The 27721-nt window shown below is 38.7% G+C and overlaps 1 protein-coding gene across 2 annotated transcripts; it reads right to left on the bottom strand.

The window, feature by feature from the left end:
* Positions 1 to 8779: 8779 nt before the first annotated feature.
* On the bottom strand, positions 8780 to 26448 carry LOC137272973 (transmembrane protein 272-like). Of its 2 annotated transcripts, XM_067805410.1 has the most exons (4): positions 25693 to 26448; positions 23239 to 23510; positions 11613 to 11787; positions 8977 to 10562 (listed from the first exon to the last, which is right to left on the bottom strand). In XM_067805410.1, exons 2-4 carry the CDS (start codon positions 23440 to 23442, stop codon positions 10066 to 10068), a joined length of 876 nt encoding a protein of 291 aa, XP_067661511.1. In that variant the 5' UTR covers positions 23443 to 23510; positions 25693 to 26448; the 3' UTR covers positions 8977 to 10065. The 2 variants fall into 2 exon arrangements, with proteins under 2 accessions (XP_067661512.1, XP_067661511.1); XM_067805411.1 differs by lacking the exons at positions 23239 to 23510; positions 25693 to 26448 and adding an exon at positions 18970 to 19078 and having other exon boundaries at positions 8780 to 10562.
* Between the last annotated feature and the right edge of the window lie 1273 nt (positions 26449 to 27721).

Below are 27721 nucleotides of genomic sequence, written 5' to 3' on the forward strand. Positions count from 1 at the left end.
TCGTCAGTGTTCGCCCCCGCACAATTCTAGATCTTTCACTAGCCAATAAAGCTGCATACGGTGGACAGAAAAACGCTGGACAGGGCATTGGACAGAATGTGATTGGAAATCGATTGAGTCAGGCTTGAGTAAGTACATCAAAGATCAAACATCATTACAGTTCGGCCTGGGGCATTCTCGTATATATTCTAATACAACAACCGTGTACATTTGTTATAGCGATAGGGAAACAGAGTTTAGTTCATATTAACGGTACGCCAGTTCTGACTCAGTTTAGAGTGAGAAAAGGTTTCGGTCATTATTCAAACGCCTTTTTATTATTTTATACCGCTTCGAACATTTGTGGTATGGTTGTTGAAGAGAAACAAGGGGCTATAACTCGTGCATTCATAAATGAAGTCCATTCAAAAGAACTTAAGGTTGAGTGGTTGAGTGAGATTGGTTTATACGCGCTTTGTTTGAACAGTGATCGATATATAGGTGATATGTCAGCTTTCTGCGTGACCAACTGCCAATGTGGTGCATTTGCAGGTGTTTACCAAAGAAAATATTTACAATTTAGCAATGCAAAAAATCATATATTTATTTGTTGTGAAACTTTTCATCTGAGATATGAACAATATAATATTATTTGATTATATATTCTGACACGTCTAAGAGACGCATTTCACATAAGATGCCATTAAAGGCCCCTGGTACCTGTTTACCTAGGACTTGCGTGTATGTCCACATGTTCGAAAATCAATAAGGTATTACTCTAGGTGTGCACCGGTATAGATCCGGGTTAGCATTCGTGTTCCGTAACCCAAATTTCGAGTTGCCAGGGATTGCCCATCGTGTTGGTTTGATTCCAAAGATAAAACATTACTAGAAGTCCGTAAAAGAACTAGGTGTGAAACCAGCAAAGTTCATATATAGATACACTATAAAGGTATCACCAATGCAGTAAATCCGAAGCACAATGTACAAAGGTAATGGTAATACAGCAGAAACAGGAGCAGAACTTGAATGTGGACCTATGCAGGCACTAATGATCATCGCACGCAATGCTGCTCTCCTGGTAACTTGAAATATTATGTCAGCTCCCCTTATATACCCAAAGAGTACCCGATCTCTCTACTATGTCTCAAAGTCACTGGAGAAGCCTTTTGAGAAGAGGGAGTGAGTGAGTTTAGGGGTCTGCTGCATTTAGCTATATTCCAGCTATACGACGGCGATCTGTAAATAGTCGAGACTGAGCCAGACAATCCAGTGACCAACAGCATGTGCGCATTTGGGAAGCGATGACATCAACCAAATCAGCGAACCTAACCACCCGTTACTGAAGATCAACAGTAACCCGTTCCTTCACGGATCTAGGTATTTAGAGAAGAAGTTCATTTTGAAATTATAGCACACGTGTAGTCTAATGTATTACACTTCAAACTTGGAACAGCAACATAACAACGTGGTTTGATATTCATTTCACTTTGAATAACGTTGAAAGTTCGCGAATGCCTTAAGGGCGGTGGTTTAGCCTAAAGGTTAAAGCGTTTGTTCGTCACGCCGAAGACTCAGGTTTGATTCCCCGCATGGGTAAAATGTGTGAAGCCCATTTCTATTGTTCCCGCCATGGTATTGTTAGAACATTGCTAAGAGTGGTGTAAAACCAAATTAACTCACTCACGAACACACATACACACACACACACACACACACACACGCATGCATGCATGCATGCATGCTTGCATACCTACATACATACAATCATACATACATGCATACATACATACATACATATACGGTGTCACCACCTCATAAAGGAAGCCATGACACTGCTTTTAGAACTAGGAAAATCAGGTGAAACGGAAATCACAGATTTTTACCATGTCACAAGCTAACGCTGATAACCGCCTGCTGACTTATCGCCCCTTCTATTTCAGTGTAGTTAATGTGATTCATTTTTAAGAGGTCACTACATTCTAAATTTCTTAATTCTGACAGGTGTTTGTAGAATATTTGCAAAAGTGTTATATGGAAAATGTGTTCTTTTTTTCTCAATGCTGTTAACATTTGGACCTCCGGCTAACGGTACTATTAATCATGAAATAAGGTTTATGTCCTAATTTGAAGCAGAGGACGAAAGCATTACCATGAGGTCGCAAACGCAATTACTAATGATTTACAGGTGAAAGGAGAGTTGAGGTGTCATTAACACCTCCCGCTGTCAATATACTTACGAGAAGTAGAAAAATCAGAATCCATGTTGAATCCGTTTGGTTTTTTTTTTCTCTCTCTTTTTTTTGCTTCATTGACATCCTTTGAAATTAGGAAAGCGATCGATTTATGACAAAGCAATACTGCTTTAGACATGTTACGATTGCCCTTCAGAAGTCACATCTGACCTTGAAGTGTGTATCACTAGGTAACATAATCCAGGATACAAATACTGTTAGAAACGATGTGAACATAAAGATATCGAACAATAGATATATATATGAATGAATGAATGAATGAATGAAAATAATTGAAAGAAACGCGAGTGTGCATAATCACACTCCATGTAACCATTTGGGGAATCAATTCCCGACTTAAGATGTGACGAACCAAAAGGCAACCCCCCTTCTCAAAACAGTGATATGAATGGGATTCTTCACTGGAATAGCCGTATTTATCTACACCTCACGGGAGCTTGATCACTTGAAACTATCTACATCTCCATCACTTTCAGATCACTTAAAGAAGTTTCATTGGAAACAACGTCCAACATAAAGAGAAAGTGTCCGTTTCAAATAAATATTTCTATACTGGCAAGCCGATTTTAACATTTTAATACGTCACCACACCAGAAACTTTACCGTAACAGCGGTGACAACAAATGAAATTATTCTATCGGGCAAGGTTTGGTAACTGAAAACCATTATCCACGATCTCAAGATAACAATATCGATAAGGAATAATGAGTCATCATACGTAAGAGTGTTCTACGACCAGGTCTGTCAGAAGCTTTTAATGACAAGAACACCACACAGAACACGCCCGATAATTTGTGACAGTCATCACTGCGCCTTGATGATTGTCATTACGGAAAGAAATAAGTACATAGGATATCAAATCCCTCTTATTGATGGGCTTTTTGACCAGATAAGAATAATGTATTGCCTAACGTCTGTGTGCGACATATCCCGATCTGCTGGGGATCCCTCAAGGTAACAATTACCTGTAATGTCTGGCTCCACTGGTACTGGAAGCACGCAATGACACTGCTAGCAAGACATGGATTGCCTAAACTAGCAGTAATTGCAAGGAAAGGGTTCCAAAGTCGCTAATGCCTTCTCGTAACGCCCGGAAATCTGCTCCAATGACCTCCAGACGTGATTCGAAGGTGATTATCCAAGTTTGTGGCATAAGCAAGCGTCCATATTTGGTCAATTAGGACGTCACTTGACAAAGATTCATTGCAACTAACATCACCAGTAACATGACCATCTGAGCAAGGCTGAATGTCATTTCGCTTGCCGTAGTTTGTCCTTTGTATCAGCTTGTTCTTGATAATTGTCATTGTCCCATTACTCCACCGGAATATCCTGTTATATAGGCCTCCACGATGACACAAGAGTAATATTTATTACAAGATCCATATATATTTCACAAAAGATATTTGTTTCACTACCATTATTGTGAGTGAGTGATTGAGTTCAAATTTAACGTCACATTGGCAATATCTCAGCCATATCGTGACGAAAACAATTCATGAGATAAAAATGGAAACATTTTGAAGAATGACACCTGTCATGGTGTAAAATTGGACAGTAAAAATACTAGGGTATCACAGATATGGGTATAAAACTAGCATGGAAAAGTAAAACAGCCTAGTACTTATAACAGACAATACAATATTTTACACGGGCTATAGATCGCCAACGATTGACTCACTTTCATCATTATTGTTGGAAGATTCTTTACCCTGACTCACTTTCATCATTATTGTTGGAAGATTCTTTACCCTGACTCACTTTCATCATCATTGTTGGAAGATTCTTTACCCTGACTCACTTTCATTATTATTGTTTGGCAATTCTTTACCCTGACTCAGCTTTATCATCATTACTCTATGTGTCTTTACACTGAATCAGTTTCATCACCTTTTGTGTCTTCTGTTATAAAGTTGAACTAAACACACAAATTTCGACTTAACCGTTTCAAAGACGTTTGCTACGGAATCAAACTACTTGCAGTTTTCTTTTTGTTAAAGTAACCCGTGTTATCCATATATTCCCTGGGATTGAAAGTAAACATTCTGTATGGTTTGATCTTTTCTACAAAGCGCAATAACTCTTTCATGTTCATTACAGATCATAAGTTACTTTGAAGTCTTCACAACGTAAGGACTAAATGTTATAGGCTTTTTTAAGTGTGTACATATATATAAATCTAAAACATCTCAAGTAAATGTTAACGACTGAGCGCTACATTTTTGACGCCCCGCCTTCACACGATGCATGCATTGATACTTACAGTTTGTTTTACAGTTTACCTTGCATAAACTGAAACCAAACTAAATTTACACGGTTCAGCATTATTCCTTCAATACGAAGGTAATCAAACCCGTTTCCAAGGCATTTATCCAGATGCATGTTTCTATGTCTCTCTATTATTCTTATTAATGATGCTATTCTATTTCATCTAGTCCTAAATATTCTTAGAAACGTAAATGCCACTTTTTAGAAGACTTCTTTTCAACAAGTTATTTTTAATTTGTGTTAGATGTAAACCCTCTTTGGTTGTCCTAAAGTTATCCAGAAATATACGCCCACTGTGGTTAGTGGCTTCTTTAACTTCTACCTCATTACAAATCAACAAGAAAGAATTGCTTATAGTATGTCATAGATCAGGCATATTACAGGTGGCATCCGGTTATATAATTTTATGTTTTCGAGATATACATGGAACCTGCGTAGTCACGTTTTCATTTTTTCCAACACTCTCTCTAGCCACACACTGCGCAATAGAGCTGAAGCTTTGACTGCAGGCTTTAAACAGCCACATAGGCAAAACTCCATATGCATTATTTAAGGCCACTATAGGCGACAAAAGAATACCAAGACTGACAGAATTACAAGATTACAAAAGGGGATATCGCAGTATAATTTGACAAGGCACTTTGCCGTTTCCAGGCAGACCATCTCAAATCTTTGGACCCGATGCAACAGTACTGGGAGTTTTAATGACAGACCCAGATCAGGCCGACCTAAAGTTATCACCGTCACCCAGGATCACTTCATCGTCGTTCACGCACAACGACCGCAACATCCACAAACCCAAATGCCGTCTCTCCAGCCACACACTGCGCAATCGGCAACGGGAAGCGCGACGTTTTGCCAGTTTGACCTAACGTCTTGACACAACATCACCGGTAAACGTCTACAATTGGTGCAGACAATGGGCAAGGAGGAGGACAATTTTGTTGTCTTGGTTCCTTCTCAGACGTGCTAATGGACGTTCACGTTTATTGAGACGTTATGCCGATAACTGTGTACAGCCGGCAGATGGATCCGGTGGTAGAAGTGTCATGGTGTTGGTTAGTATCCATCATAATGGCCGGACCGCGCCTGTTAATCAACGTCAACGGTGGATCTTTCCAACATGACAATGCTTGACCTCACGTTGGACGTGTTTGTCAGGACTAACCTCCAGCAACATACTGTTCAGGTGTTACCATGACCCACTCGATCACCCATTTGTTCCCCCTCGCCCCAAACCGAACATCTATAGGATTCTCCTGATCGACGCTTACGCAGGCGTAATCCACCGCCTCAGACACAACAAGAACTGCTCTCAACACTTCAGCAAGAGTATCAAACATTTCTCAAGACAGGCTGTGATGGATGGTCGTGGTGGCCACACGAGATACTGACATTTGGCCAAGAGGCTTTGATAGCCCTCTGTGGTTTTGACAAACACATAACCTGGTTTGTAACATTTGGAAAAAGATGATTTTACTCTAATTAAGCAATGATATCATATTTAGATCAGGTTTAAGCAGTAAATAAATAAATCTATAGAATAGCATGCATAGGTTCTTTTTGTGCGGGAGATATTTTTTTCAACCTCACTCACTTCCTAACAGGAAATCCAGAAATAATTTCAATTTGATTACGCATGCATTATGTATTTCTTTTACTTTGACCAACATTGAAAAGGTATAATATTCACTCCCTAATAAATATACACCGGCTCAGGCAACGTATTGTTCCAATGACGTCACGTTAAACCTTTGACGTCAGGATCGACTTTTTACATCATATCACGAATTATGTGCGCGAACTCTTCGCAAACATTAAACACAATGAAACGTGAAAATCCCCGTAAGCTTTGCTAAAAATACCTTTTATAAGACGCTGTTTCAAGACAGCACCGGATGTTTCAATGCCAGTAGTATCAGACATTCAATAGTAAGATAATAGGAGAATACGACACACACTTCATTGAATCCTTTTACAGTGCTTCAACATTTTCATGTATTACGAAAGGATGAATATACCAGAGTATTCGTGATGCCTTAAGCTTCAAAATAAAAGGAATTACTGCTGTCAGTTGCTACATGTATCAACTGCGTGTCAATAAATATTCACCCAAGCTAGTCTGTTTCATTGTCGACGATGTCATAAAGGGACAAGAAAGCTGATTTCCCCTAGGACCTATCCGTCCCAGGATAAGCTCAACAATAATATTTATTCGGTCAGTGCTGGTTTGCAATCTCTCGTCTGTCGTCTCATTCACTGATCGTGTCTGATAGTCTCGGGATATATCGCACCACGCGTGGCACTGTGACATTTATGTTGGGAGAGACACATTGTACCGTCGTGTGACACTCTCATTCGTGCGTGAAAATGAAACACATTGTGTAACTGTTGCGCAGTTGTGTTCCATGTGGTGTTTTGTGTGAGTTTGGTTTAAAGATGTCATAAGGGCTTTGTCCCTTTTATCAACGTAAATGTTAAACGGTATTTTAGTATACACGAAAAATGTTCAAGATGATTGAGGTTTTACGCGAATGTCATTTTGGGATTTCAATAACCCAGGCAGAACTAAGACTTAGTAAATACACGTTTCTTTGGTTGGGCATCGAACAATGTCATTGGCGTTTGATAGTACAATCTAAGCCAGTTCATACTACCCAGTAACCCAATCTTCTTTTTGGTCCCGAATGAGGAGCTTTAGGTGAAATATTACTGATACTGATATCTCACAGTCATGAAATAATAAACGTTATGACGATATGAACTTAGATACATCAGCAAGTCCTTGCCGTTAGGAGGCCATGTAAGAAATGGTTTTAAGCAACCGTAAGGAGGGTTTTGGAGATTGGATGAACAGTCTCGTGACATGGTTGATAGCGTGTCATCATGTAACGTCGGTGTGAGTTGACAATATGAGTCACCTGATTGTAGGGTGGAATACATACATACACATACACCTATACACGTGCGAGTATACAAACCAATGGGCGACGCACCATACTCTAGTGATAGCATACAACTATTGGTGTAACGCTGTCACTACTCCTCATGTTATGGTGACAGTAATATGTGCCCACGTTTGGAATAATTAATTGAAACGTAATGATAAAAAAACCAATATAATAAATCTCTCTGATTTACACTGGTCACAGGTGTCGTTTCAGTTTCACAAGACCACGAGGCATAAACTGTCAGATATTTCAACATATTTCATATTTTAAGCTATAAAACTTCTCATAAAGCTGTATCCGTCCCTGCTCATTCACTCAGATGGATTCTTTCCTTTGAATTTTTCTATATTTTTCTAGTCTATTGGACAAGTCAGTAACAACAAGCTGCAAGATTGTTTTACGAGCATAATCAGCCTTTTGTTTGAAAACCTTTGTGAGAGTAGTCCTGAAATCTTCTAACAAATCTCCAGATGAGCCGTATTTCTGACACACCTGAACTGGTCTTTGATGTGTTATGCAAGGAGCTCATTTTCTACATTGATTGCTTTCTCTTAATAACTCGCATGGGATCCTTTCGTAATAGCATTTAGCTCACCGAATTGTGCACATAATCTCTTACAATGACATTTCAGGTATTAAAAACTATAGGTTCCTCTCCTGAATAAAGAGAGTATTCTGGTTGCGTATGCCTCGGTTACATGCGTACATATATACCTTCATACGTTCATACGCTTTTCAAAATTAATTATTCTCTCCACATGCTGACAGTGTATATGTCTTTTCACGTGAACGTTTTCTGTCGCTTTCATCTGGTATTGTTCTAAATGCCTAACACGGATCTGGTTTGTGCTTTCAGTATCGTTCAGTTTTCAAACATTTAGTTTCCATTAGAAAATGTCATTTGGATGGACTCTTAAGTATTTAGATTCAGGAAGCTCCTCAGGTGATTAAACATACATCACTGCCTACGTTTGTGATAGTTTATTTAAGTGTTGAATTGCAGTTAAACTCAGCGTCCCTTCAACGATCTCCGTAAGTCGGACACTAGAGTGCCAAATAGACATCGTTTACGGATATCTCGTGATGTGTTCACAGTGTATACACCTGTAATAGGTTCAATAAACATCAAATGTCTTTTCACTAACGATTGACTAAACCTTTAACATGTTTGTAAATGGTGACATCGGTGACAGTATCGTATTTTATCAGTAAATAATAATAGAGACGATGTCTTTGATTGTTTGTTGAATTTGTTTCTTTGCTAATTGTTTGATTGTCATTCTGGATGGCTGAAATTGTGGCCTGACAAACGATGTAAGAATCTCAGCAATGCACAGGAAGTTGTCATCCATGAAATGGAAGTCTTCATTTTTGATTATTGTTTGAAGGCTCATCAGAAAATCCTATAAACAACATCATACTAAGCAGTTGGGATACGAAGGCGAGAATCGACCAAATCATTGAGTATGATCCCGGATCCTGTTAGTACAAAATAATGATGATAATAACAATCAGAAGAATAATAAAGCTCAATAGAAACTTAATTTTCATTCCAATCTCTCCAGTTATACAGCTGTGTGATTGTCCATGTTCGCGTCCAGTCTATAAACTGAAGCATCACGCTGCAGGAAATATAGGACATGCAGTATGGCTGCATATATCACCCAAATATGGAACATACGCATAATTCCTTAACATTCCTTATATATCTTATCACATGAATTCATTGCTTGAGGTTTACGAACACATATTCTTATATACAGGAGAACTAGTGACGTCAGTTTTTTTTATTATGTTATTGCAGATTTTAAACCAATCAGAATCATATCACATGTTATACAAAAAAGTGTGTGTGTGTGTGTGTCTGTGTGTGTGTCTGTGTGTGTGTCTGTGTGTGTGTCTGTGTGTGTGCAAATTAGATGACCAACATATCATAAATGGTTTGGATGAGGAATTGTTCATTTGTTCTTGTGTTTTCGGAAATCGCACAATATTACTTATTCAAGTCAGACTTATTTGATTGATCGTATCAGAAATCTAGTACATGAAAATGTAAGGAATTAAGCATTGTGTGTCAGCAATTTCTTTATAACCATCTATATGATATGTAAAACAACTAGCGTATCTATGAAACTGATCGTGAGTAACATGCACTAGTATGCCACTCATGCATGTTCCAAGTATCACCTACGTCTTGGTATTGCCTACGTTTATGAAATCATTATGATAATACTACCGTAAATACCTCAAAACTGCAGGAAAACTTGAGCAAACAATGAATACTGATATATTCCAGCATAATGGGTGTTAATTAGTATAATGCTTGAACGAAGCCAAATGAATATGATTATGATGATAGTTGATGAAAGATATTACCATACACTTTTTGCTTTTGGTACTCACTAGTTATCTGTATGTGAAAAGCCGAACATCATTTTAAGCTGAAATGTTTCTCAGATCCATTGCACATACATATAAAAATATTAATATAACATCGAGGAGACATGATACAAAAGTAACACATCACACTGATAAATATACTGTTTTGGCAAGCATGAGTATATGGTATAATCTCATGTATACCTTTTATGCACAGTAAGAATCAGAAGATCTCACTTATCAAATATATCCGTGTACTTATAACACGCTGCCACCAGAAGCAGCACAAGAATTCCAAGGCACAAAAGACCGTAACATCCGAGAATCTGAATGAACGCAATCATAAACACCGTCTTCTCGCACCAGTTGCTCGGCTCGTGAAGGAGAGGCTTGTAGTTAGGTTCATAAATTGTGAACACCCAGTATGTCCCAGTAATTTGCCATCCAAGCAAGAAAGCTGACAGCATGGCGTCCATTAGTTTGAAAGTGTGTGACGCAAAGGCAGCATCGTTATCGTGGGCGTCATAGAATGCGTCCATACTTTCGTAGCGCCGTATCTGAACGTTTCGCCACCACATGCCAACGAGCTTGAGAATGCCAAAGCACCCTCCCACCATGAGATACACTGGAATCTTCGGTTGTACTGGACAGTCGCTGAGGTATTTGACCCCAGCAGATACCATAGCAGTCGGTATGATCAACAGCACCACAATAAGCACAGTGAAAAATACTGAAACAAAAATATCATACTGTTGAAGGAATCATGAGGAATATTTTACTGGAGACATTGGTGAAAAAAATACCTTTAACGATGCGGTGGTGTGGTTAGGGCCTGGTTACAAGATGTCGCAATTCGCATTTGAGTTGCGTCCCTTAATTGTGGCAGGATCCATTTGTTCCATTATGTCCGCGTTTCAACAATATCGTTTTGTAAAGGTTAACGATGACCGTTATGGAAATATTAGTGGTGGGGTCATTACAAGGGAGAGAGTGGAGAGGTATGATCTTTTCGAACTATAGCAGTGATCATTCTTTGTCCTTATGAATAAATGAATACTTTTGTTAAGTACACGAAACCATTTGTAGTTCTCTTTATAACCAATCAGATATGACCTTATATCAGTTATGAATAAAACAGGCCGACACAAAAACTCCTGACATACTTCAAAATGTCAGCCTGGTACCACAAGATAATGATGACTCCTACTCTCATTCCTCGTACACATTTAAGTGAATAATGTATCGTGTACGTGATCATTAGCAAAGGGTAATTTGAAAAATACTTCACACTGTAACACTGTAACCACATCGGAACTTGAGTGCGGTATTGTGGCAGCTTGACTTGTGAAATTTCATTATGTTTCTGTCCTACCCCACAACGAGACAACTATGTGGTCACGCCTTAGGCAGGTGATTTAAATTCCGTTCACCCCGCAGGAAATGGGTACCTGATAGTAGAAGTCTTATGTCTATTAAGCTTTCAGCGTCTCCCAGACAGCTTAGTATGCGCTAAGAGCATGTCCACGAGAAGTGCAATTCAACGCGATATAAGTGTACAATGATATTATCTCAGTCTTAACCCTAACAGTTAATGTGTAACAGGCTGAACTGATGGTTTCTGAAGCAAAATACATTTTGTTCATGCAAAGCAAATCGATGCTGCTCCCGACGATATGGACTGTTGCTCATGATATCAATCACTGGATGGCCTCAGCAAGATTCCATTAATTCAGGACTGCGATCCTATAACTACATTATTGTTATCGGAAGCACTACTCACAAGAATTGCAGAAAATGTCGGTGACCCGACACACAAAGTCCTTAGTGTCGTCTGCTTCTTTGTTGGCCTCTCTGATCTGGAGGAAGACTTCCCCATGGATGGGCTGGTCAGTACTGGGTGTCCGTGCCGGCCACCTCACGCCAGTCTGATACAGCTGGTTGTTGTCGTCAAAACACTGAAAGGTAAACATTAATATCAGTCTTCTCACAATGGTGTTTATTTATGTTGTTGTTTGTTGTTTAAGGCAGCAATAGTCAGCAATGTGCGTCTGGACCAGACAAACCGATGGCTAACATCACGAGCACTGAAACATACAATTGGTATACGATGACATTCCATCACCACCAAAATCGCACGACCAGCAAATCAATTTCGTCTTCTTTTGGGGCATGCATATGTTTCTGGGCACTTGCTTTCAGATTAGACATTCTAATGGTGTCTTATTTCTAATACATCTTCTTCTGCTGTTACTACTGCAGCTACTGCGTCCATTGCGTCTACAATAAATCCACCGGATGATCTGATTTGTTCGTGTTCTGGTTTAACGACGCACTGAGCAATAGTCCGGCTGTGTGCGACTGGAGTGGAAATCTCAATGATAAGTATGATACTATGTTGAACAGCAAAAGAAACGCAAATGTCGAATCTCATAAATGTAAACGTTCATGTTTATGTTTTGTATTTAAGAACGTGGCAAAAAGCTGCATTTCTTTTGCTGTTCAGTATATTTATAGCAACGATCAACACTGTCATATTCCTATGATAAAAACCAACCATGTTACCAAAAATTGACTTCATCGCTTATTTGACAAGATTGGTACCCAAACCGAAATCTGTGACATGTTCTGGGCTTTATACCCGCACGGATACCCTGATACAGCAGATACCGGGAGCTAAAACTGAAGCTGATCCAATGATTATCAGATTTTAAGCATCTGTATTCCTGGATTGAGAATTGAAATCAATATCATACATGTATATCAGCAAATAATTTATGCCAGTGTAATATGATACTGCCACATACCTGTATCTGGAATATAGCCGCGAACAAGATACAAATCAACGCAGCAAGTAATGGTTTTGTCATGAGCATCCACCCCGTTATTGGACCTGTCAGCCATCAGCCGTATCACAAAGTGAGACAACTAGTCCTTGCCGCCAGTAGTCACCTCTCAAACAACAGATGCGATGAGCCTGTCCCAGTGCGTTATTATGAACAATAATAGATTGATGCTCATTATATTGATCCCTGGTACACTTGCTAGACAGGTGCTGACTTTATGGAGTGATGCATAAACAAAATCAGGCATCGTTCAGTGTATGAACACACATTCGACATACTTCAACAGCTGTGCTTAAGAGCTCACAACGACCTCGTAACTACCTTAATTCGATTTCAGTCCGACTTCAGTCGACCTGTCTCGACTCCGGTCGGCCAGGCTAAGAAGACTTATACTCGACCTGAACTCGACCAGGTAGACCTTACTCGATTCCTTTGACCTGTACATCGACCTAATTTCATTCGTATCTCAAGTTAATCTGGTCCTAAGTCGACCGGCCTTACCTCTACGACCTGTGCTCGATCGGATCGAACCCGACCTTTCAACGCTAAACGTTAACGCATTTAAATGGTGGGCCATTCTTATCTGCAGAGTAAGTGAGTGAGTGAGTTTGGTTTTACGACGCTTTTAGCAGTGTTCCAGCAACATCACCACAAGGGGACACCAGAAATGCGCTTCACACATTGTACCCATGTAGGGAATGGAACTCGGGTCTTCGGCGTGACAAGCGAACGCCTTGACCTCATGGCCACCCCACCCCACACAAACAAGATCTAGATTGGGTGCACTGTGTGACTAAAAAATGAAAACCCGTAGTTTAAACGTAAGGTGAGGCATATATGAATCATAAGAGATCGACGGGAATCAGAATTTTAGATTGTGTCCAAATACAAATACACTTTAATTATTCATCTTTTATAACCTGTGTTATATTTTCATACGAGTAGGAACACACTACATTTAGCACACATGCCGTGTCGCAGAATGTTTATAGATCTAAGACGGTTCATAGAACATGAATAATAATACCACACATTAATAGGACTCGAGAGAAAACATAATGTGGAAGAAATGTGACAATGTCACATTATGATTATGTACGTCATAATAATACATTTCCTACAAAAGCGTACTTTTTTTCACGACACAGAGCTGAAAGTTTCGGAACCAGTGACAGTATAATAGAGTGGATTCAATACCCATTATAGGAGTATTGAATTTAATAAACTACAACTGGGCAAAATCATTAGGTAATTTTCAAATTCAAAACGTGACTTAACATTTTGATAGATTTGATAGGTCTCTACCTATTGATTCCTTTTCCTAATTCTTTAATTGTCATGGTTTTTGTTATTAGGTGTCGTCCAATTTCGGCATAGAACATTATACACTTCTAGTGTTTTACAAGAAGGTAAATAGAGAGAGAGAGAGAGAGAGAGAGAGAGAGAGAGAGAGAGAGAGAGAGAGAGAGAGAGGAAGAGATGACCTATGTGAAGGCTGTGTGGGCGAAGTAGTTTTAAAAGGAAAAGAACGCACTTCCTCCAAAGATTATTGGAAAAGTATAAATTAGATGGACAACTTACAACGGCATCTAATAACGTGAAGCCATTTCTTAATTTCCTACATTTAATGAATTGAGTATTTCAACCTCTGCACTGATCTTCTCTTTGTACATCGTCATTAATCTTTCAAAGATACAAGAAGGGTATTGGAATATGCAGAGACAGTGCTAGCAGTAACCTCAGTTACTCAGTAATCTCTGTTTCGACAAAAAAAAAATTAAAAATATAAATCTAGACTTTTGCAATCGTAGGGTATTTCTATAAAATACACGTAAGTAATGAGTGTAGCAGTAGAATTTCCCTAAATATCCATTTCTTCACCGATTTCGTTCAAATTCGAAATATGTGTAAATTATAGCATCTGAATGCCATTATTCCAGTAAATGGACGCAGAATAACTAATCTCACCTAACGCAAGCTTATACCGAAAAGCAGATTGTCGGAAAACAAATATTTATTACTACCGATGTGGGTACAGTTATCTCCGGATATCACGAAGTCACACATAACATATGACTCTAGCGTAGTGATAATGCCGACAGTTTTGGTATAAACAGCAACTTCTGATATAAAGAACTGATCTCGGAGGTCATATGAAATCGTTATATCAGTTGACGCCGTAAGCCTTGGACATAAACGATACATAACTGTAACACACCAGCTGCTCCTGTCTAGTCTTGTTGTTTAAAAACACATAATGATGGGCTAATGTGCCACTAATGTGCATGGAAGCAGAGGCATTAAATATGGCCTTATCTGGTTTTCAAACATAACAATCTCTCATTTCGAAGACGCAAGGATGCGCATGATCACAGGGGAGGATGATCACATATAATGAGTGCCTTAATCTGGCCTTTTCATCTTTGATAACAGTGGATATCGGTAAAGACATAAAAAAATTCACACAGCATAAAAAACACGAACTTGTTAGTTGGATCAAGTACAGTTTACAAAATCTGTCTAAAACACACTCGAAGAAAATGACATCATCTTTGCCAATCAATCAGACAAGCAATACGGCCGCACACACGAAACAGCTGCTTATACGCAGATATCCGCATATTGACGGGAAATCAATACTGACAATACAGCTGTATGCAGCGTTTAAGTATTCAGTCATGACTCCAGCACTAAGTGCGAGTACATTAGAAATGGGTTTAACACATTAAAGCATCCCACGATTTCCCAATAATGTCAAAGTGTTTTTGAAAAGTATATGTAAAACATGAGGTCTATTTGCTATGATATTCCACGATTATTCCAATACTAAGTGAGAATACATTTGGAAAAGCCATATTACCGTAAGTTAGCTCACTCTTATTCTATTACTAAGTCAGAGGAATTTAGAAAGGTAAATATAATACGTGAGAGTTATTTGGGTTATTATTTAAGGTATTCCACGATTATTCCAGTACTAAGTGAGACTTATTTATGGTATATAATGTTAAAGTATTCCAGTATTCCACAATTATAACGTTATATTTGACGTTAAAGTATTCCAGTATTCCACAATTATTCCAGTATCAAGTGAGCGTGTGTTTGAAAAGGACTTTAAGGGAACCCACACAAAATGAAGTGAAAAACCTACACCCAACTTCTATATTTCTACACCTGATATAAATCCCTTTTCTAGCAATTCTAAATGCAATTCAAAGACTATATATTTGCTATAACATGTTTTACTTCGGGTCATAAAAATATGTTAATAGTCATATGTTAATAGTCTTAACATAAGAACTGATTGTTTCACAATAAATTTATATTTCATTAATGAATTAAGTACCAAAGAACAAATGGTCTATGTTATCTGCCGATACACACACTGTAGGGAAAACAATTAAGACAATAACCGTATGGTCCTCTTGAAACCAACGATGACAACCAATGTTTACGAGGGTAAACGATGGTTCATGTATTAATGATATAACATGCTCACTTAGAAACTCACCATAACAGGAATAATTCCAGAACAGGTTAGGTAATAGCGACAATTTGGGCACAACTTGCCAGGGAGGTATGATATAATATGATGGTATTATGTATAGCTCATGCCCTCACGTTTCCAGGATGAGATTAGGATGCATTTTTCATGTGTTTAGTGGAGTGTTTGGTAACGACTGCTCTGCTTACACCATACAGGTATGTTAATTGGTTTGTTTGTTTCTTCTTTAATGCTGCAATGAGTACAAAGTGTGAATAATATACTAAATATGAATATAGACATAAAAAGAACGATTCACGTTCTTGGTTGTCCTTAACAAATAAAGGTATTATTGCAGTGTGTCTACGGTAAAGGTAGGAGATATGTTGTCTAATCCGGACTGTTTTACAATCTAGACAAATAAACCTTTCCATAGGTCCATAAAGACAGATTCCATTGTATATGGAACTGAATAATTCTACTTAAACTGAACGCATGATTCGTCATTGGACACTGTAGCTATTTGAATATTTTAGTTCAATGTGTGTCATACGTATTCAGAAGCTATGTTTTCACTCAGGCCATGTTCTGATTCTCCAAATCATGTCATCTGTAACTAACTTTAATCTATATAGTTTCATATTAATATCCATCTGTTATAGTGGTCGGTAAATTATTGATGACCCATATAGAGAACTCATCTATTTCATCCTACGTCATTTCCAGTAAATGTCACCTCCTTTTACTATTCGCCCGATATTTGATAACGGTAGATTCATTTTGAACACCCCATTTACTCAATATAGGACTGGTATAAAACCTTTTCAAGACTTATTCGCTGTTCAACGCGTTTCTAAATGTTATGGCTATCATCAGTGGTATTTGTAAACACATAATTATTCAAGATGCAGTATGGGATGGCACAGCATCAGACAATATGTCAGTTTGAACATTTCCTACATTGCTACTAATTTAATACGCTGATACAGTTGAAGTTTCCCTTAAGCATAACACTATACTGTATGTACTGGTGGGCGTTGCTCTGGTTTCTTTTGATAAAGTTAGACTTATAAATCCAAGAAAAAATGAGCGCAGATGAAATCCATTATTTTGCGTTTCATCCTACTTCTGCTGTGAGCAAACTGTAATGATAATATCATTGGCATTCATGTGGTCCAGTAACATATGTAACCATTGTCAATCTGAAATATAAATGTCATTACAAAGAAGATATCACTTCTCTCAATCTGTACATTATGCGAATCCATGCCTTGCTATACGTGCTTCGAATAACAATTTCGATTTGTGGACTACTAACCCGAATCCAGCAATATATCAGTGTCAATCAACCTGTGAAACATACACTTCTCAAACTATGCTCACGATCAAGAATATGAACGAATGATTAAACAATCAATTTGAAATAACCCGTACACAGAGACGTCCGATGCGAAAAAAGATGCGTAAAAATCTTGGGTGTGTCGGGAAAAATTAGTTTTATACAACTGTCCAAGAGCACAAATACATTTACTGCCAAAGATTGCAATAACTGAACCACTTAACCCAGTATACGTCAAATGATGCATTGTGATGGCCGAAGAAGTTTGCAGATGTATGGACATACTTGAAACAGGGTTAACACAACGTCACGTTGCAAACGTGAATGGTGTCGGTCAAAGTGCGATGTGAACGGCGTGGAATCGATACTTGACGATTGGATCAACTATCGAGCGACTTGCAAGTGATCGACGGCGCTCCTCTCCCGGTTGACGCAAGGCGTCGTCACGACGTGACGTAAGGGGGGTTGCTGATCACGCAAGGCATGTATACACATTCACCTGACCTGACATCAGGCAGCAATATGTAGATTGGTAAGATCACGTGTAAACATCAGGTGGGTATTTTTGGATTGGGGAGATCACGTCCAGACATGTCGTGGTGTCGACAAGGAAAACGGGAAAAATAATCAGGATTCCCACATAACCAAGTATGCTCTCTGTTGAGATGAATGTACAGTATTGGTAGAGGCAGGAGAACCATATGTCGGCAACAAACACCGTCCTCACAGAAGGTTATAAGCGATATCATAGGGAGAGATTCACCAGAACCTGAAAACCTTTAACTGGATGGAGAGGCCAGCACCGTCACCAGACTTAACCCAGTCAAACATGCTCAAAAGGAGAACGAGCTGCAGGTGTTTTCGACAAATCTTCAGACATCCAGAAGGTTATTTCAATATATGCACATGGTTTCAGACTATTTTATGCATTGCCCTTGAATGTGATGACCCTTAGCAAACTCTGTGTGGTATGCTAAGTGAGGTTGTCTGCACTCAACACAGGTTCCCTTCCTCCGTGGGGTAGCGAATATTTCGTCTACAGACATATCAAATGACCAGTAGTGTCACATCATAAAAATACAACAGACTTGAAAAGTCGTGTTAATTTTAGTTACTCCTTGTTACTTTCGGCATTAAGGGTTAGAACAGGACCAGGAGCCAACCTTCTCTGTCTGAGTCGGGTATATAAGTGAAATTACACCATCTCAAGTCATATCATGGGCCTTGGATTGAGCATATATCATTTAATAGAGACAGACAAACAGATAGATAGATAGATAGATAGATAGATAGATAGATAGATAGATAGACAGATAGATAGATAGATGAAAAGATAAAAATAGAACAAGCACGCACGCACACACAAGGCCATATAAGTATAACATCCTTGAATATACACCATATACGAGAGAAATCATATGGTATTGAATTACACCTATTCAAATATTAAACAACGAAATTCTACAGATCAAACCTTGACGCTGTTTCCAGATATGGTGTTCATGTCCTGATCATCTCAAACCCATACACTTCTGACAGTATTGGCACAGCGAGACTCTTACCGTCCAGTAAATCTTATACATGTATGTATGCATGCATACGTCAACAGATGCAGCTGTCGTACGCTGAGAGCTACCGCAATCACATAATCAATGCACGTAGTTCTAGAAAACACATCAGCACTATGTTTATACACTTCAGTCCGTCAGAAATAACAAAACGAAATATAACAGCTGAGCACAATGAAAATTCACATCGTTCACCAAGTGAAGTATGACGCAAACAAATAGTTAATAGTGTCAACGTTGGAGTTCACTGTTGGTTTGTCTGAATATCGGGTTATATTTTGGGACTCGCGCTTGCAGTGTTTATCCTCGTGTTTATTGTGGAAAACAGGACAATGGGTGTTCAATGTCTGTGTAGCTGAGGATCCGGATTATGTTTAAAGACTCAGGATGACGACCATTTCATGCCTAACATCTTTTTGTGAAAGTTTGTAGTTGTTTGGGTAAATCCAGTTTTCGAGAGTATACTTTTTTACGATCATCAGTTTACCTCCTTGTGTAAATTGTTCGTTGTGTTTTTTTTCGGGATAAAAGGATGGGCAGAAAATTTAGCGGAACAATTAGCAACTGGTTGTAGTATGTAACAGTACTGTACCTCGATGGAGAAGCATTATTGGAGATATATCACAGGGGTTGGTCTGTACACTGAACTGGTTCACAGTGCAAATTCATAGGCTTTGCTGATTGAAGAGCAAGCGCATTTAACACTACACTACCGCAGTCGTGGAGAATGAACTGAATCAGCGGCGTGAATTGTCACCTGAGAACTTATCGATGCTAATAAGCGCATTTCTAGTCAAATCTGTTCTCTGAAGATGAATATTGCACATATAGAGTGTTTCATTGGTGAAATTGCAAGTAGTTAAGCAGTTGTGATAACTCCCTATAATGCTTTCAGATAATCAGTTTTCAGCTGGTGAATAATCCCGTAATAAGCAGCAGACAAGTGTTTGGCAGGATACCTTGACAATAATTATACATCACGACATGTTGTTCTAGTCACGTGTGCACTTCTTCGGGTTGTTGTTATAAGGGACCTAGCTTGCTGACATATTGCTTACCTTCTGTGTTTGAAGATGGAAGATATGATGAACTTACTGACAGGGTGTTTAAAGTGTACGATTACGTTACCTGGCGCTACACGAGTTATGCAAGACTGAGGCAAAATAATGTGTTCAAGTGATAATTTGGTCAAGAAAAATGAAAGAACAGCTGTTTCTGTATCGGAAATATCACCCAGATTACGTATGATCAGGGCCTCCTTTCACAAAACACTAAGGTGATCGTAATTCACTAAGGTAATCTTATTGCAATGTTAAAGACTGGGACTTGGGTTTAACCTTAGTAAAGGTTGCTTCGTGAAAGGAGCCCCTGGAACAGCTTACAAAGACCTGCAAATGAATAACTGTCATCGTCAAAAGAAACCAGGATGACCAAAAAATAAACAAATGTTTCAAGACGTCTCAACATCGGGATAATATAAGAAAGACTTTCGAATAAACAGATTCCACCATCAATGGGCGTCAAGGTGATTTAACATCAAATTAATACAAGAAAGACTTGCAAATCAACTTCAATGGACATGGAGATGACTTACCATCAGGAAGGTTTACAAAAGACCTGTGCACAACGAAAACACATTTAACACAAGTTTTAGTTTTGTTTTACGCCGCACTCAATAATATTCCAGCCACGTTACAGAAAGATCTAGTCTTGTCAATAAACAAACGTCATCATTAATGGGCATCCAGGTCACTCAACATCAGGATAGTATACGACAAAACGTGAATAAAGTAAACAAATTTCATCATCAAGGGGCATGAAGGTGATTTGACATCAGGATACTAATTATAAGAAAACATGTGAATGAACAACTGCAATCATTAGTATGCATTGAGATGACCTTTCAGATGATTATATGGAACGAGATGTGAATGAATACTCTCACTAAACATCTTGATGAGATCGTGATGATGTTTTCATCGGGACGATATGATTACAGTATAGAACGTCCCATGTTTCAATCATCACAATACCGTAGTGCTCCGAGTGAGTGAGTGAGTTAATATTTAACGTCACATCAGCAATATTTCAGCCATATCGTGACGTAGTGCTCCGATCAAAGAAACGATAAAGACTTGTGAATGACCGACTGGACCTGAACAACAGTTTTTTACCACGAGCCTTCATTCCCGTCTCTGTCAAAAAACACCGTGAGGATTTGGTTAGAATTCATCTTCAGGAACCTGTTCTAGGAGGCGATTACAGGATCGGGTGGCGAGGCTCGTTGTCTTGGTTCACAGATGTCATCGTATCTCACTTGTGTTGATCGATGCTCATGCTGTTGGCCACTGCACTGTCCAGTCCAAACACGACAATTCACAGCCCTCCGCCTCTTAGTCGCTGAGTGCGGTGTAAAGCTAAACTCTTCAGAATAAATCAAAACGAGAAGCTTTCTTCATCTTACACTGACGCGTGGATAATTGACGTGTACAATATTGTCAGACACAATATCGAAGGTCACAGCGATCGGAAATTAACAGCAGGCACATCCTGCGTTGTAGCGGATAACGACAAGACAAGGGACGTTTGAAGTCCAAATGAATGTTTTCAACGACTATTTTCATAATGAACAAGTCATCATTTCCTCTGTATTTGCTGTTGTCATGGTGGACTAATTTTGGAGCAGTTAAGATTGTACGTGGACCCTGAACAAATCCTGGACAGCTGATACTGAGAGGCAAGCTGTTACAATACACATGAATAATATAGTGGTTGCCGAAATTGCATGGACAATTACGAATATCTCTTACATGCACGTGCTGTTTATTTCCATGTTCATTCTATGTTTATTACACTAACATGTTTTACTGGCAACTATACAGTCTAATAAATAAGCAGGTATTACGATAACGATCTACACCATATTTATGTTGGTGATACTGCATGCGTATGACGCAACATAAAATTATGCAAACTTTTGCTGCATGACTCAATCAAAACACTATGAACGCGCAATCAAGTAACTACATTCGCTGTTTTCCCCGCATATATTGTCATAGTAAAATCGCCTCGGTGCAGTTCCCCTTCCTACTATTCGCCGGGACTATATTTGAACGTTTTGTCAAAATTTATTCATTGGAATGCGAGGCAGACGACACAAGAAAAACAGGGTTGGAGTTATCTCCTTTCCAATGAAAGTTCGGTAATGTCCGTGTGTCATGCGTGATTTAATAATATTCGAGATAAAGAAGAACTGCCACGAGGTACCCGAATGAGTTACCATTTGGCAGCGGGGTACATTGCAATGTACCTCTCTTGTAAGTGGGGTACATTGAAAATAATAGAAGAGCGCTTAGCCAATCAGAGAGCGACATATATGTATGAGGTAAGATAAATGGGTATCTTAACACCTGTATATGTCAGACAGCCCAGCTGACTTTAAACAGTGACATGCTTTTAGAAGTGGGAATTTAATATAATGTTTTGAGTGGAACTGAAACACTAGAGTGTTTGCGTGATGCTGAGTGAATCCAAATACCTGCCCTTTAAAACATATTAAATTTTAATTTTAAATGTGTTGTACAGGGAAACATCGTTTAATCATTAAAAGAAGTCACGGATCAATACATTAAGTCTCTAAGACATAAAATAGCAAAATGACCTATATTACATTTCCTTCCATGCGACATAAGTAAGCACTGGGGTGTAGAATATTACACATCAGCTCCGATCAGTGAAGCAACAATACTGATTATCTGAACAAACAGGCTCCAGAGTTTGAATGGCAGATAGGCGATGACACCGGAAGTAGAATGTCCTGTCATACCGATTGCGCTCACTTCTCATGGGAATACGTTTCTGTAGCTTACGAGACGATAATACAACATGTGAGTGCGTGAGTGAGTGTGTGGTTTAGTTTTACTCCGCTTTTAGCAATATTCCAGCAATATCACGGAAATAGGTGAAGTAGATAACACCAAAAATGGAACCAGTATGGCAAATCGAACCTAGGTTTTGGCGTGACGAGCAAACGTATTAACCACTCGGCTACTAAACCACCCCAACATATTAATGTGAACCCAGCTAAAGAAAAAGAACAGCGCTTTCAGCGAGTGTCCAATAGTACAACTTGGGTGTATTATTTATGAAGCCTGTATTTCAACATCATTACTTACCACAACGGTCGACTTCCCTGGAGATTGTGTCACCAAGTCCTGACTCTGTACTGGCGTAGACACGCCGGGGGACTCTTCCCCTTCCTCCAGACCACGTGAGGCATCCTTTCCAGTTCCACCGGATCTGGTTCGACTTACTTGCGACTTTTTTATGGTTCCTCGTTTCGGACGGACTAAAGTCCCTTTGCGTGTTAACATCGACATTGTGACGTGGCATAACAGTTTCGAGACCAAGAATAATGGCTAGATCCTTTCTTCTGATGGCAAGGCCTCTGAAAGTAAATGTACAGATCCTAAATGCAGTCATCGAGTCACGTCTGGGAATTAGAAGAGTAATAACACTTGGTCTAGATACGTCATACTGAAGTTTGTTTCTGTCGGCAGTAAGGCAATGATAGTAAACACTGAATTTTGTCCTGTGTTATCGTCGCATACCCAAAGTAAAACATATTTAAGTTTGAAAAATACAGCAAAATTTAAACAAACTTTACTAATCAACGTTTTTACTGAACAATATGCGCAAATCCAATTCAAAAACATTACAGTCACATGACAAAACATAGATGCGAAATACATTATTAGCCATTCAGTTCAACGAAACTTGTTCACCTGAAGATGCTAAATTTGAAGGAAAACCCACTCTTTTATGTATTTACACAGGAGGCCAGTCTCAGTACGAATAGCACACTGATGCCAAATTGTTTGTCAGTCTTATCAACAATCACATGTGTAGGTAATTAGGTTAAAGAAGCTCTCAACTCAGGACCTAACACAGGCGTTCTATGAAGATAGGAGCGGGACAAAATGGATAATAGAATTTATCAATTTACAAACATTAGTATGGTCGCCAACCCAATTCAGTCTCAGCATGGCTTTGAATACAAGCGCTCATTATACCGGGATTAGGTTAGGCATCGATTCGCTGTGCAACTGAATCGACCAATGCCATGGATCCTATGGCACAAAGTCACGCGGAAATTAGGACTACATTGACAGTGTCCACCATTTGTGACCAGTGCGATCATTAAATGCCACAAAATATGTGTGTGACGATAACTGCCGTGAAACATGTTGGAATTAATCTATGCTTATACGGAAGGATTAAGGATTGGATTAATAATGCGCATCAGAGTGACATGTTAACAACTGACTAACAGGCACAATAGTTACACCTGGAAAGGAAAGGTCTCATTTATTTATTTTATTTATTTATTTATTTATTTATTTATTTATTTATTTATTTATTTATTTATTTATTTATTTATTTATTTATTTATTTATTTATTTATTTATTTATTAGCTGATACTCTTTTCATGTGAACTCTTGGCTTGGCAAGTGTTTGTGATGTGCGTAGCAGGGTACGTTCATGTTTTCGCCAGCACTGTTTGACAGTGACTTGTGAACACAAACCTATAATCGGAATTGCACAATGTAGTTCTTATAATTACTGTAAGGGTTTCGCCATAAAGCGTCCCCCGTTTCACCTTACAAAACAAAGATAAGGCCGTTAGAATATACAACTGATTTTATGCATGAATAATTCTGCCTCATCACATATACTTTATGATGCATCATTCCGTGAACATGTACACCAAAGACCACTCCACCCATTGTATGTGACCTTTTAATGGTCCCGTATTCAAAATAAGGTAAGCCGTCATGCGCAAAAATCAATCAGTAGTTAAAGCAAATATCTAAAGAAACAATTTCTAAAATGTACGAGATAAAGAGGGTAGTTAACCCATGACCTTGTTACCAGCTGAATCAATAATGATGCACTCGTTCAATTCATGACATTTTTACATCTTAATTGACCTCATTTTGCACAGGACACATTATTTTTTCAGATACTTGATCCCATGTTTCCTAGGCATCCGTGTATCTATGTATAACGGCAGACTGACAGGTAATCGATAATCTTGAGCCATCGGCTACATTTTGTTAAATACTCTTTCCAATCACCATCAGGTAAAGTATATGCATATATATACTACTATGTACATGATGACGTGGGAGGTTGAGCGTTATTTCAATTTTAATTACAGCCGTGTCGTTGGGCACATAAATATTAATCCGTGTTAATATCCATATGTTTTATCATAACATTTTGACTTGTACACCGAGAGTTTCTACGGCGCTGACGTTTAATAGTGCTTGTTATCGATATGATTCTTTTATGATTTTATATGTGCCATCAGTGTAAAGGAATACGAAATTATGGCACCATCGGATAAACCTAAATTAGTAAAGTATTATGAATTACTGTTAAGTGAATTCATGGGCAGCATATATATGTAACGTAATATATATAATATGTAACGTGGATGTGAGTTAATGTTTGACTCATTCAAATCACATTTCACTGAATTTCTTAACCAATTCATATTACATTATAAATATTCAAACATACTTTAAATATTTATATAGAATTTGAGAGCACAAATATCACCTACCTGAGACTCACAAGTCAAGAACTCGTCCCTCCAACGGCGACATTTTCCAATCAATGACACATCTAGTGATCCAACTCAGTATTGGCTGCACTTGGCACCCTCCGACCTGGCTTGTCGCAATTACAGCCATTAGAGGAGGAATATATGTGCAGGAGATGCACATCCGCTTCCAGTAGTCTGTCAGTCAGCTGATGCTAGAATATCCACCTAGCCATTGACAAACAGCGTGCCAGATTGGAATACACCAGTAGATAAATAGTATCAGTGCAATACGTTATCTCTCTGATTGTGTTGGGACAACATCTCAATTGCTTCAAATGACTTTAAAATGTTTCTTTCCCGTGGCTGGGAAACAATGACGACACTTCTAAGCTAATTTAGCTGAAATCAAAGTTCTCCATTAATCGGCAACGAGTCTGCGTTGATGATAGTGGCCTCCCTTTGAATGTGTGGCAGAGATGATGTGTTGGAGGGCCCTAAGGGAATCTACTCAGGCTGTCAAGTACCTGGGCCCTACACGAGGTGATCCACTGAAACTGTTGAGAGTGTGAAGGCTGTTATTGGACAATTCCCTCAGCTGTTGTGACTGTGATGCTGATGATCGCCACGACCTATCGCCATTTCCCTTTTGTTAGCGGCGGTGTGTTACTCTATGGGATAAATGGGCGTATTAGGCTAAACCGGATCCCATATTGATATTCAAAGATTATCATCGCTGAACCAGTTGACAGTTTCCTATCCATCACGACTGCAAATAACAACATCATATACGCGTCTTCCCTTGCTGTTATGACGTTGGCATATATTTAAATAGTATTTCCATGAACTGTTCTGTCACAAATAGTTTTTGCGTCATATCATAGATATGTCATTCAATAAGAAGATATCTACTTAAATATCAAATCTCTATAGCATCAACAGAATATCATGAACCAAAAACATGACTAGTACAATCCGTATCCAATCCACACACACACACACACACAGACACACACAGACACACAGACATATATATATATACACACACATATACACACACACACACACACACACACATATATATATATATATATATATATATATATATATAGGTGTGTGTGTATATGTGTGTGTGTGTGTATGTATATGTATATATATATATATATATATATATATATATATATATATATATATGTGTGTGTGTGTGTGTGTGTGTGTGTGTGTGTGTGTGTGTGTGTGTGTGTGTGTGTGTGTGTGTGTGTGTGTGTGTGTGTGTGTGTGTGTGTGTGTGTGTGTACGGTTGACTTTTTTCAGTGACATTTTAGAAGCCGGAAGTCAGGTAGAACAAGTATATATATGGCAACTCATTCATATTTGAAATCCTAACCTGTGTCGAAACGTCGTGACCTAGAATTAAAGTTGTAATCCATATATACATGTTCTATCTCGCAGTATGACCTCAGACCATCGATTGGGTTTCGCGGAGTCAATCTCTAGTGTCTGTGTGTAACATTTATGTGATAAAGTACCTGCGTGGGTCAGCAAAGTAAACACTATAGTTTTAGAAGGAACAGGTCACGCGGGCTTCCATCGCTATATAACAGAAAAAGCCGAGAGAGAAACGCGCCGCTGAACCCATTTAAGTTCGCTGCTTACATTGTGTTGAGCATTGCTATGACATGATGTGACATTTGTATGTTTGTCACAGATTCTGAATGTGACACGTTACGGATCCTGAGAAAGGACACCGGTACCTGCATTTAAGGTTTTCATAACAGATGCCGCCATACGAACGCCATTAAAGAAAATGCGCCGTCAAATATACAATTCCAACTCTATTAGGAACATGTGTTTGTTTGTTACATTGCAGGTATGTGCTTTCTTTGAGGAGTGAAGAGTAATGAACCTACCTTCGTTTCAGGTCCTACCTCTGCCCGCCAACGCTCCAGAGCAAAACCTTAGCCTATATTTCCAGACGAAGTCTTTTAATGCATTATTTGTCAGCGCCACCTACGACCTTTACCTGCAATTAAGGTGATCTTCTGTTGAA

Source organism: Haliotis asinina, chromosome 2, assembly GCF_037392515.1.
Source record: "Haliotis asinina isolate JCU_RB_2024 chromosome 2, JCU_Hal_asi_v2, whole genome shotgun sequence".
Lineage (NCBI taxonomy): Eukaryota > Metazoa > Mollusca > Gastropoda > Lepetellida > Haliotidae > Haliotis > Haliotis asinina.

What these genes read in the sequence shown, in the direction of transcription:
- LOC137272973 (XM_067805410.1), bottom strand. Translation starts at nt 23,442, where the DNA reads ATGTCGATGTTAACACGCAAAGGGACTTTAGTCCGTCCGAAACGAGGA. An exon ending in CAGGGAAGTCGACCGTTGTG is followed by an intron (nt 11,788 to 23,238) that starts GTAAGTAATGAT and finishes TTTACCTTTCAG; the next exon opens with TGTTTTGACGACAACAACCA. An exon ending in CGACATTTTCTGCAATTCTT is followed by an intron (nt 10,563 to 11,612) that starts GTGAGTAGTGCT and finishes TTTTTGTTTCAG; the next exon opens with TATTTTTCACTGTGCTTATT.